Here is a 12,827-nt window from a genome sequence, read left to right as displayed (position 1 = left end):
TTCAATCCCCGGCATCTCCAGTTAAAGGGACTAGGTGAGTACAGTGATGCGAAAGACCTCTGCTCGAGACCCTGGAGAGCCACCGCCATTCCGTGTAGACATCATAGACCTTGTTGGACTGGGAGTCCGATTCAGTTGAAGGCACGTTCATGGAGAGGGGCCACAGCTCAGTGGCAGAGCCTCTGCTTTGCATGTGAAAGGCCCCAGGTTCAAACCCGGCATCTCCAGTTAAAAGGACCAGGCTGTAGGTGATGTGAAAGACTGCTGCCTCAGACCCTCGAGAGCCGCTGCCAGTCTGAGTAGACATAAGAAAGGCCATGCCGGATCAGACCCAGGCCCATCAAGTCCAGCAGTCTGTCCTCACAGTGGCCAACCAGGTGCCTCTAGGAAGCCCACAAAGACGACAACTGCAGCAGCACTGTCCTGCCTGTGTTCCACAGCACCTAACATAACAGGTATGCTCCTCTGATCATGGAGAGAATAGGGATCCATCATGGCAACTATTCATTTTCACTAGTAGCCATGAATACCCCTTTCCTCCATGAATATGTCTACTCCTCTCTTAAAGCCTTCAAAGTTGGCAGCCATCACCACATCCTGGGGCAGTGTTCCACAATTTAACGATGTGTTGTGTGAAGAAATCTTTCCTTTTATCTGTTTTGAACCTCTCACCCTCCAATACTGGCCTTGATGGACCAAGGGTCTGGTTCGGTAGAAGGAAACTTCATGCATGTCTGTATGGTTCACTGCTCAGTGGTAGAGCATCCGTTTTGCATGCGGAAAGCCCCAGGGTCAATCCCCAGCATCTCCAGTTAATGTGGAAGATCTCAGTCTGAAACCCTGGAAAAAAGCTACTGGTCTGAGTAGATAATACTGGTCTATATGAGCCAGCATGGTGTAGTGGTTAAGAGCGATAGCTTGGAGCAGTGGGTTCTAATTTGGAGAACTGGGTTTGATTCCCCACTCCTCCACATGAGTGGCAGAGGCTAATCTGGTGAACAGGGTTGGTTTCCCCACTCCTGCACATGAAGCTAGCTAGGTGACCTTGGGCTAGTCACACTCTCTCAGCCTCACCTGCCTCACAGGCTGTCGGTTGTGGGGAGGGGAAGGGAAGGTGATTGTAAGCCAGTTTGATTCTTCCTTAAGTGGCAGAGAAAGTCAGCATATAAAAAACAATTCTTCTTGTTCTTGATGGACCAAGGGGTCTGGATTCCTTACAAGGTAGCTTTGTACGATCTCCCTGTACCGGTCAGTGAATCGCAGCGTGAGCCCCGGCTCTCCCCTTCCCTGAGGGGTCCACAACAGAACTGGAGAACCCAGTTTGCGAGGGAGTCCTTCAATATATTTTTTTTAATACGAGAGGAAGCAAATCCACAATACAAAATTTAAAAATCATGTCCCCTGTCCCTCACCCCCCCCGCCCCATTTTTTCTTTTATCGCATCAAGACAAATAAAATAAGGGAGTGGGTGTCGAAGGCATTTCCGGGGTGGGGGGGGGAGAGACACGCCTGGCTCCTGCTCCTTCCTTCCCCTGGGGGGTGCTGGAAGAGCTTTGCACAGGCAGACCCACGGTCAAGGGTTGCCCCCGCCCCACCTCAAGCTCTTCAGACAGACGCAAACGTACGAATACACATGGCCGTTACACAATCCGTTTTTGCCTTGAAAACAAAACAAAACCAAAAAAAGATCACTTGCAATGGGGGGGGGGGGGAAGCAGACAAAGCCCAGCCCGGCTGAGCTGCCCCAGGTCACTTCTCCTTTTTTTCCAGCTCGGTCTTCCCTTCTTTGGCATCCTCCTGCACCTCCTTGGGGGTGGAGGTCTCCTCGTAGCTGGAGGATGAGAAAAAAAGAAGGGGGGGTGGAGAGTGAGACAGCGGAAGGGTACCCTAGGAAACCCCTCCCCAACAAAAAGAAAGTCTCCGGTTAGAAGGCCAGCTATGACCCAGATGTAAACCTGGTACAAGACGGGGTGTACTTGACTGCTACTGCTAAGACCCCCCCCCCAGGATTGCTTTGGCAAGCATAGCGAGGAGGGGTCCATGGGGGCTTGGCTGGATCCTGGCCCTCACTGTGAATTTAGTCGCATTTACTTATTTATAGCATGCTTTTCTCCCCCTATTTTCTCACAACAGCAACCCTGTGAGGTAGACCAGGCTGCGTCTGTGATGGGCCCACAGCAATAACAAAAAAAGGGGGGGACTTAACCCTAAAAACTGAAGAATTAAGTACCCTAAGATCAAGAAACAGCATACGAAAGGGCCAAAATGAATACTAAGTATGAACGATCTTATGAAAGTGTATCTAATATATTTATTACAATAAAACACAACTTGTGTAAGGCCCCAATATAGCCTCTATATTTCTATTGTATATATGAACACTTAACACAAATAGACACAAAATAACAACCAAACATTTAGATCAAAAGTGGGACCCATGTGTGCTTCAGCCATGTGGCCTTCTTCAGTGTTTCTTTTCTTTTTAATTATAAATATTTTGTACAATAAGTATGGCATGTTGCATAAACATTTCTTTCCCATTTACCTTTCAGAATACCATTTTAAACTCAGACATAAAGACTGGTATACTGACATATTTTTATGTAATTGCATTCTGAACTTTATGTATGTAGACCAGTTCAGAGTTGGAAGGGATCACCAGGGTCATCTAGTCCAACCCCCTGCACAATGCAAGAAATTCACAACTACCTCCCCCCCCCACGCCCCCAGTGACCCCCTACTTGATTCCCAGAAGATGGCCAAGATGCCCTCCCTCTCATCATCTGCCTAAGGTCAGAGAATCAGCCTTGTTGACAGAAGGCCATCTGTGTGTGTGTGTGTGTTAAGTGCCGTCAAGTCATTTCCGACTCATGTCAACCCTATGAATCAATGTCTTCCAAAATGTCCTATCTTTGACAGCCTTGCTCAGATCTTGCAAACTGAGGGCCGTGGCTTCCTTTATAGAGTCAATCCCTCTCTTGTTGGGTCTTCCTCTTTTTCTGCTGCTCTCAACTTTTCCTATCATGATTATCTTCTCCATCTAGCCTCTGCTTAAAAACCTCCAGGGAAGGAGAGCTCACCACCTCCCAAGGAAGCCTGTTCCTCTGAGGAACTGCTCTGATTGTTAGAAAATTCTTCCTAATGTCTAGATGGAAACTCTCTGGATTTAATTTCAACCCGTTGGTTCTGGTCCGACCTTCTGGGGCAACAGAAAACAACTCGGCACCCTCCTCTATATGACAGCCCTTCAAGTACTTGGATGGTTATCATATCCCCTCTCAAGTCTTCTCCTCTCCAGGCTAAGCATACCCAGCTCCTTCAACCTTTCCTCATAGGACTTGGTCTCCAGACCCCTCACTATCTTCATTGCCCTCCTCTGGACCCGTTCCAGCTTGTCTACATTCTTCTGCTCTGACCCGCTTCCGAACCTGGCAGCCCCCCTCGCCCCAGGCAGCATGCGCCTCTAGGTCACCCCTTTTGCCTTCCTGCACTGTTGCTCTGGCACCCTCCCTCTTCCTTGACAGGGTAGCTTGGTTCTCGGCCCAAAACCGTCTCCCCTGCCTGGCCATCCAGGCTTTCCGGAAGAAGTCTTCCCCGGTCCTGTGGCCAAGTGCTCTCTTGCACAGTGTGCTCCTTTCAACCCATAAACCCTACTACACGGGACAATGGGTGCTTCACTTCCTGACCCCTCCAGCCCTCTTATTTTGGTCAGATGCCAGCGGCGTTCCCCACGGGTTGGCTCGGGACTCCGCCTCCCCTCTCCCCCCTACCTGGGCAGAGACACACAGAGAGATGGGCAGGCAGGGCGAGGCCTCGCCCCAGGGCTACATGGCGCTGGGCGTTTGCTGCCGACGTCTGTGGGAACAGGGCAGCGTCTGCTGCATGGAGTCAGCCAGGCTGGATGGAGACCCGGAGACGTTAGGGAAGTGGGTGAGCCGCGGGGTGTGGGGCAAGATTTCGGCAGAAGATTCATAGCTGCAGGAAAGACACATACAGGGCGGTAGAAAAAGAGCAAGAAGAGTCCAGCAGCACCTTCAAGACGAGCAAACATTTCCGACGGGGCAGGAAGACGGGAGGGAAGAGGGGACAGAAAAGGCTGGCAGGAGATGCAGGCAGAACACGAGCAGGCGCAGGACTTCTAGCGGGGGTCCCTCTCCTCGCCTGCCTGCCCTTCAAGGACCTTGCACAGCTGCCACTGAACATAAGACAGGTTGGATCAGACCAAGGCCCACCAAGTCCAGCAGTCCGTTCACACAGCAGCCAACCAGGTGCCTCCAGGAAGCCCACAAACAAGATGACTGCAGCAGCACCATCCTGCCTGTGTTCCTCAGCACCTGATATAATAGGCCTGCTTCACTGATCCTGCAGAGAATAGGGATGCATCACGACCAGTATCCATTTTTACTAGTGTCCATGGATACCCCTCTCCTCCATGAACATGTCCACTCCCCTCTTAAAGCCTTGGCAGCCATCATCACATCCGGAGGCAGGGAGTTCCACAAGTTAACCAGGCGTTGTGTGAAGAAATACTTCCTTTTATCTGTTTTGAAATCTCTCTCCCTCCAGCTTCAGCAGATGACCCCACATTCTGCTATTATGAGAGAGGGAGAAAAGCTTCTGCTTGTCCACTCTCTCCACACCATGCATAATTTTATAGACCTCGATCATATCATTGGTGAGTGAAGGACAGGTTAAGGAAGCAGAGAGACTGCTCTGCTTGTGAACCCCAAAGATGGAGCTTTGGGGCGGAGCAGCCAGACTCTCTGCTGCCCCTAGAGGGACCTATGGAGCTGGGATGACCTCTGCCCTAGAAGAGTTGGTTTTTATATGCCGACTTTCTCTGCCACTTAAGGAGGACTCAAATCGGCTTACAATCACCTTCCCTTCCCCTCCCCACAACAGACACCCTGTGAGGAAGGTGGGGCTGAGAAAGTGTGACGAGCCCATGGTCACCCAGCTGGCTTCGTGTGCAGGAGTGGGGAAACCAACCCAGTTCACCAGATTAGCCTCCGCTGCTCATGTGGATGGGTGGGGAATCAAACCCAGGTATCCAGAATAGAGTCCACCACTCCAAACCATCACACCACGCTTCCTCTCAAAACTAAATGCTGCCCCGCCCCGCCCGCCGATACACAGCCCCATTCCCAATCTGAGCTGAGGGGCTTCCCCCGCTTTCTGGTCCACCCTTCCCTGCAGGTCTTCCTTACGGAGTGAAAGACAGACTCAGGGTGCTTTCACACACCACAAATAATGGACTTTACCGATGGTTCACAAGAGCATCCCACACGTATTATTTCCTCACTTGTGTGCCTCTACTGCCCTGGAGGTCCAACAACAGGGCATAGAGGCCGAGACCTTCCCCTGATGTTGTCTCCCGGCACTGGGATTCACAGGATGACTGCCTTTGAAAGGGGAGGTTCCCTTTAGTCACCATGGCATGTAGCCACTGATAAAGCCATGCATCTATCTACACCATTTTTAAAGCTGTCTGTAACTGGGGCCATTGCTCAAGCCTCTGGCAGCGAATTCCACATTTTAATCACTTGTTGTGTAAAGAAGTATTTCTTTTTGCCCGTCCTGAAGCTACCGCCAATCACAGAATCAGAGCTGGAAGGGACCACCAGGGTAATCTAGTCCAGCCCCCTGCACAATGCAGGAAATTCCGAACTACCTTCCCCCCCCACACCCCCAGTGACCCATACTTCATGCCCAGAAGTTGGCGAAGGTGCCCTCCCTCTCATCATCTGCCTAAGGTCATAGAACCAGCATTGCTGACAGATGGCCATCTAGCCTCTGCTTAAAAACCTCCAAGGAAGGAGAGCTCACCACCTCCCGAGGAAGCCTGTTCCACTGAGGAACCACCCTGACTGTTGGAAACTCTTTTGATTTAATTTCCACCCGTTGGTTCTGGTCCGACCTTCTGGGGCAACAGAAAACAACTTGGCACCCTCCTCTCTATGACAGCCCCTCAAGTACTTGAAGATGGTTATCATGTCCCCTCTCAGTCGTCTCCTCTTCAGGCTAAACATACCGAGCTCCTTCAACCTTTCCCCATAGGACTTGGTCTCCAGACCCCTCACCATCTTCGTTGCCCTCCTCTGGACACGCTCCAGCTTGTTGCATCCTTCTTAGCTCCATCAGTTCCATCGGATGCCCTTGCCTTCTAGTATTTTGGGAGAGGGAGAAAAAGTTCCCCCATCTAGCACAGAGATGTAAGGCCACTCACTCCTGGCTGAGATTGGGAGCCGTCCTCTCTCTGCATCAGCCGCAGAGACATGGACCTTTTTAGAGTCACCTATGGCCAGCCAGGACCAGCCGCCTCCGTTTGAGTGCATTGCAGGATCCAAGCTTGCTGCAGCTCGAATCAAGTGCCCCTTAAAGCCATTCTCAAAAGCCCCCCGCCCCATCCTCGCTCATACTTTTCAACAAACCCCAACAACGCCGCACCTGGAATATCGTGTGCAGTTCTGGAGGCCCCACTTCCAAAAGGATGTGGACAGAATGGAGCGGGTGCTGAGGAGAGCGATGAGGATGATCAGGGGCCTGGAGACCAAGCCCTACGAGGAAAGGCTGAGGGGGTTGGGAATGCTGAATCTGGAGAAGAGGAGGTCGAGGGGGGGACATGATTGCTCTCTTGAAGTATTTGAAGGGCTGTCCCTTGGGGAGGGCAGGGAGCTGTTCCTGTTGGCAGCAGAGGACAGGACTCGCAAGAATGGGTTTAAATGGCAGGCAAAAAGGTACCAGCTGGATATTAGGAAATATTTTTTTACAGTAAGAGCTATTAAACAGTGGAATCAGCTACCTCGGGAGGTGGTGAGCTCCCCCTCACTGGCAGTCTTTAAGCAGAGGCTGGACAAACACTTGTCAGGGATGCTCTAGACCAGTGGTTCCCAACCTTTTTTTGACCAGGGACCACTAGGACTTTTTTGTTCGGTGCAGGGACCCCAAGGTTCAAAATAAAAATTCCGAGAATTTGAAAATAAACTTTAATCATAACTGTTAGTGAAACATTAAACAGAATAATATTTGAACATATATTTTTATAATAGAGAACATTTAATTAAAATATTAATTTATTATGGGTTTATAACTTTGTTTCGCGGACCTTAATTTAGTTCTCGCGGACCCCTGGGGGTCCACGGACCCCCGGTTGGGAACCAGTGCTCTAGACTGATCTTGCATTGAGCAGGGGGTTGGACTAGATGGCCTGTGTGGCCCCTTCCCAACTCTATGATTCTAAGCCAACTTGCGTCTCTTAAATTCCTCTTCCGAAATGCCATCAAAGTCTCATGCGGCATCCGTCGGGACCTCCTCCTGAAAGCGCTTGCCCAGGTGAAGGTCAGGGCGCCCGAGAGGCGTCTGCCCGGGCGTCCTTTCCCATCACGGGCTGTCAGCACTCCCAGGAACCGGCTGCGCATCAAAGCGGCCTGGGAGGGAGCCGAGGGAGGAGGCGCAACACCTGCCTGGATTCCTGGGGGGGGGGGAGCCCTCCGCTCCACCAGGCAGATGCGCTTTCATCAGGTTCCGCTTCCCACCCACCCCTCCAAATACCAAAGCACCTTCAAGGTGCTCGAGGGCCCACATTCCCGCCCCCTCCCTTCCTGGAGCACGGCACACTCAGCAGCCAAAGTAAGCAGGCGAACTTTCACCGCCAGCTGTGGCAAGACAGCTGCGGCCCCCCACCCCACTTGACCCCTTGCTGATGGGCTGACCGATGCTGCAGGTCCCAGCTGTTCCAAGAAGGGATGGCAGCTCAATCCACAAGGGAGGGGGGTACGCACTGCCCACCACTGAGGCCACGCATTGGGTGGCTCACATGAACACACATGAAGCAGCCTTATACTGAATCAGACCATCAAGGTCAGGTCTTGTCTACTCAGACTGGAGGCTCTCCAGGGTTGCAGGCAGAGGGGTCTTTCCCATCACCTACTCGCCTGGTCCCTTTGACTGGAGATGCCAGGGATTGAACCTGGGGCCTTCTGCATGCCAAGCACATGCTCTACCACTGAGCCACGGCCCTTCCTGCAGTGCCCATTGTTGGAAGGGCAAAAAAGCAGTGTCTCTGTACCAGAAGGCCGAGACATCTACAGTAACAAGACTTGGACGGCAGAGGAAAAACACCCCAGGCACTTTGATCAACTCATGCAGCAAAGCGCCTTAGGGGAAATTGTCTGCTCAAGTCGCTTAACCCCCATCCCAAGTCTTTAGGTTGCTTGGCTGAGCTGTGCCTCAGTGGTAGAACACCTGCTTGGCATGCAGAAGGTTGCAGGTTCAATCCCTGGCATTTCCAGTTAAAAGTATCTGGAACTAGGTGATATGAAAGACCTCCAAGAAAGGGGCCTGTGGAGCAGAGTCCTTCTGGTGTCTCAAGCCTTGCCACAAACCCACGGGGAGTGGCAAATCTCTCTTGTGCCAACCTGACCCAGATGATGCTTTTTCTGCAATCGAGTCCGGCCAGCTGAGCTGTGCCAAAGAGCAAAGACACAAACGCAAATGGACACAAACCAAAGAGGGGGAAAGGAGTGAAACTCTGAAGCGGAAGAGTTCACGGAGCGATACTCCCAACAGAAAAGATGGAAATGCCCGCCAAGACTTAAAGGGAACCCTCAGACACAGGGCCCTTTGTTGGGCCAGAGGCAGCCCTGGAGCAGCAGAGGCCTCAGAGGACATTTTCAGCCTGGCGAGGGAGGCCTTGGCGGTTTGGGGCAGAGTTCTGGTGGGATCAAGATGACCGGGGGGGTGGAGGGATCAGCCTAATACACACTATCATCCCACCCTTACTTCAAGGAGTTCAGGGCAACATACATCATTCTCTCTTTCTCATCCTACCATCACAACAACCCTGTGGAACAGAGGAGGAGGAGGAGGAGAAGAGAGAAGGAAGAAGAGAGAAGAAGAGGAGGAAGATGAAGAAGAAAAAGAGGAAGATTTGGTTTTTATATGCCGACTTTGTCTACCACTTAAGGGAGACTCAAGCCGGCTTACAATTGCCTTCCTTTCCCCACAACAGACACCCTGTGAGGTAGGTGGGGCTGAGAGAGCTGTGACCAGCCCATGCTCCCCCAGATGGCTTCATGTGGAGGAGTGGGGAAATCAACCCAGTTAGACAGATTAGCCTCCGCGGCACATGTGGAGGAATGGGGAATCAAACCCGGTTCTCTAGATCAGAGTCCACTGCTCCAAACCACTGCTCTTAACCACTACACCACGCTGGCTCTCAGAGAAAGTGACTGGCCCAAGGTAACCAAGCCAGCGTCCATGGCTGAGTGGGGGTTGAAACCCGGGCATGCCAGATCCTGGCCTGCCACTCTGAACACCATCCTGCCCGTGTTCCACAGCACCTAATAAAATAGGCATGTTCCTCTGATCCTGGGGAGAATAGGAATGCATCATGACTAGTATTCATTTTGACTAGTAGCCATGAATACCCCTCTCCTCCATGAACATGTCCACTCCCCATTTCAAGCCTTCCAAATTGGCAGCCATCACCACATCCTGGGGCAGGGAGTTCCACAATTTAACCATGCATTGTGTGAAGAAATACTTCCTTTTATCTGTTTTGAATCTCTCACCCTCCAGCTTCAGCAGACGACCCCACGTTCTGGCATTATGAGAGGGAAAAAAGCTTCTCCCTGTCCACTCTCTCCATACCCTGCATAATTTTATAGACCTCTATCATGTCTCCCCTTAACTGCCTTCTTTCCAAGCCCAACACCCCTAAGCGTATTAACCACTCCTCATAGGGCAGCTGCTCCAGCCCCCTGATCATTTCAGCTTCTGCGCATGGGGGTTCCCTTCAGTCACCACAGCTAGTAGTACTCAATGCCCCTCTCCTCCATGAATCCGTAGCCCCTCCTCTCCCTTTAAAGTCACCTATGCTTGTGGCTACCACTATCTCCCCTGACAGTGAACTCCTCAGTGATGAGTATTTAGACGTTCAGGATCCTTCTCATGAAAGCAAGCCCTCCTTCCAATGGGCCCTGAGAACGGTCTCCCGACGGGAGGGAGAACGCAACCTGTGAGACCGGACTGTTTTCCTCAGCAGGTGGCAATGGCCCCTCCGGAGTCTCATTCGCAAGGCTAGCATTTTGAGTCACCATGCCTGTGATCCTAGATCCCCCCCCCCATTTCAGTGTCCACAGAGGATGCTTTTTAATCTATGCTGTTTTTTGGGTTACTTTATTGTGGGCTGGATCCTATCGACCCATTCCTGCCAGCGGAAGGAGCCCTTCCCTCATTATGACCAAGCATCCCAGGTCCAGGAACAACTTCTTCTGCTCGAAGAAAACACTTACATGTCCATTCCCCTCTTAAAGCCTTCCAAGTTGGCAGCCTTCACCACATCCTGGGGCAGGGAGTTCCACAATTTAACTATGCCAGCAGATCAGGGGGCTACTGGGCATGCTTCAGACCACCCTCCACATGGGAATGTGAGGAGTGGTACTGAAGCATGCCCGGTAGCCCCCTGATCTGGGAACTGGCTACAGAATCTCCAATATGGCACTGATAAGCCGGCCCTTGGTTATCTGGCTCTAACCTAATGGTGTAACAAATGCTTCGGTATAAATAAATGTTCCCCAGGAGGTGTTGGGAAGCATCCTGGGATTCCCCAGCACAGCCTCCCACCTCCTTTACCAGACCTGCAGGTTACTCTGAAGACCAGGGAACTGCCCGTGATCTTAGCCCCCACAGCCCCCCCCCCCCGCCGGGCACGGCGACCCCGGCCCAGCTGGATTGGCCACCGGGCCAGTTTTGGCCGGCGGCACGCTCTCACCTGAACATCTCCGCTACTTCTCCCTTTGCCAGAGCCACCAGGAGAGGGAAACCGATGCAGGCCGGGACCAGGTACAGCAGAGCCGGCTGGGAGAGGGAAAGGAAGGGGGCAGCGTTAAGGGAAAGCGGGTGCCACGAGGGGGGCGGGTCGGGCTCTAGGCTGGGGGGACACCAGGTGTCAAGGGACACTCCAAAGCAGGGGCACAAGGGGAAACTAAGGAGGTTCTTTGCAATCGGGACCCCTCAGGCTTGGCCTGTCCCCCCCACCCCCAACCTCAAAGCAGGCAGATTTGCAAGACCGCTCTGAACAGCCCCTATTTTAAAGAGATGACGAGGTTTAGAGGATCACTGAACAAAAAAAAAGGGGGGGGGGAAGAAACCCAGCCTTAAAAAACCGAAAGCTGTGTACACAAGGTTGGGTGGAAATGGTAAAACTATACAACAGAAAAATATTTTTATTTTAAGGCGCTACTATGTCGCTTAAAAACATTGAAAATGGTAAAACCAGGTACAATGGCAACTCATAAGGTTGATAGACCTAAGCCACACAGACCATACGCGTTTCAGCCTACAGCCCTTCACCTACAGCCTACAGTCAAATAAAAACTTGTATAATGCACACACAAGTGATATATAAGTGTATGACCATATATAGATAGAGAACATTCTTCATGTGTATAGGATGTATAATAAATATCAAATTAGAAATCTCTCTGGGTAGAATACCTGTGAGTTGTTCTACGCTAGGCTGCACTGGTCTCTCACACAGAGTGTGAATGCAAGTATCAAGCTGATAAAGCAGTTGATACTATGTTCAATTCTGGGCACCGCAATTTAAGAAAGATGTAGACAAGCTGGAGTGTATCCAGAGGAGGGCAACAAAGATGGTGAGGGGTCTGGAGACCAAGTCCTATGAGGAAAGGTTAAAGGAGCTACCGTATATACCCATGTATAAGCCGACCCGCGTATAAGCCGAGGTGCCTAATTTCTCCCCAAAAATGGGGAAAAATTAGGCACCAGCGTATAAGCCGAGGGTCGGCTTATAACCCCTCCCCCCCCACAGGCTTACCTGACAGGGCTCTCCAGCGGCGAGGGTCCGGCGGCGGCGCGGCCCGGGGGGTCTGGGCAGCCTTCCTGCGGCTGCAGGAGGCTGCCCCAGGCCGCTCCCGGCGGGAGGAAGCGGCGGCGAGGCCCAGGGGGACCCGGAGCAGCCTTCCTGCGGCTGCAGGAGGCTGCCCAAGGCCCCTCCCGCCCGGAAAAAATGGCGGGGGGCGGGAAGGGCCGGGGCAGCCTTCCAGGAGGCTTCCCATGGCCCCTCCCGCCCGAAAAAAATGGCGGCGGGGGGGGGGGGGCCTTGGGCAGCCATCCTGCGGCTGCAGGAGGCTTCCCAAGGCCCCTCCCGCCCGAAAAAAATGGCGGGGGGGGGGCGGGAAGGGCCGGGGCAGCCTTCCTGCTGCTGCAGGATGGCTGCCCAAGGCCCCTCCCGCCCGAAAAAAATGGTGGCGAGGCCCAGGGGGGGGCCGGGGCAGCCTTCCTGCGGCTGCAGAAGGCTGCCCAAAGCCCCTCCCGCCCGAAAAAAAAGGCGGGGGGGGGGGCGGGAAGGGCCGGGGCAGCCTTCCTGCGGCTGCAGGATGGCTGCCCAAGGCCCCTCCCGCCCGAAAAAAATGGTGGCGAGGCCCAGGGGGGGGCCGGGGCAGCCTTCCTGCGGCTGCAGAAGGCTGCCCAAAGCCCCTCCCGCCCAAAAAAAATGGCGGGGGGGGGGCGGGAAGGGCCGGGGCAGCCTTCCTGCGGCTGCAGGAGGCTGCCCAAGGCCCCTCCCACCCGGGAAAAATGGCGGCGGAGGCGGGGGGGGCCTTGGGCAGCCATCCTGCGGCTGCAGGAGGCTTCCCCCAGGCCGCTCCCAGCGGCAGGAAGAGGCACGGGCCCAGCGGCGGCGACGGCGGTAAGTTTCCCCCCTCCCTCCTCCCTCCCTCCCCCCGTATTGACCCGCGTATAAGCCGAGGCTGGCTTTTTCAGCCCATTTTTGGGGCTGAAAAACTCGGCTTATACGCGAG

General features: G+C 53.1%; 1 protein-coding gene across 2 annotated transcripts in view; it reads right to left on the bottom strand.

The window, feature by feature from the left end:
• Nucleotides 1–1,688: 1,688 nt before the first annotated feature.
• The window catches only part of HM13 (histocompatibility minor 13), a 32,687-nt gene continuing 21,548 nt past the window's right edge, over nt 1,689–12,827 (bottom strand). The window contains exons 11-13 of one of the 2 annotated variants that reach the window (XR_008933175.1): nt 10,775–10,860; nt 3,771–3,975; nt 1,783–1,831 (exon numbers count right to left, since the gene is read on the bottom strand). Coding sequence is in view for 1 of the 2 variants with exons in the window: in XM_056844094.1 (XP_056700072.1) it covers nt 1,750–1,831; nt 10,775–10,860 (168 nt within the window). In the remaining variant the exon portion in view is untranslated. Of the gene's footprint in view, nt 1,832–3,770; nt 3,976–10,774; nt 10,861–12,827 lie in introns of both variants that reach the window. The other variant, XM_056844094.1, reaches the window with a different exon arrangement.

Source organism: Euleptes europaea, chromosome 2 (assembly GCF_029931775.1).
Source record: "Euleptes europaea isolate rEulEur1 chromosome 2, rEulEur1.hap1, whole genome shotgun sequence".
Lineage (NCBI taxonomy): Eukaryota > Metazoa > Chordata > Lepidosauria > Squamata > Sphaerodactylidae > Euleptes > Euleptes europaea.
The sequence above is the reverse complement of the archived record's forward strand: the minus strand, read 5'-3'. Positions and strand labels throughout refer to the sequence as shown.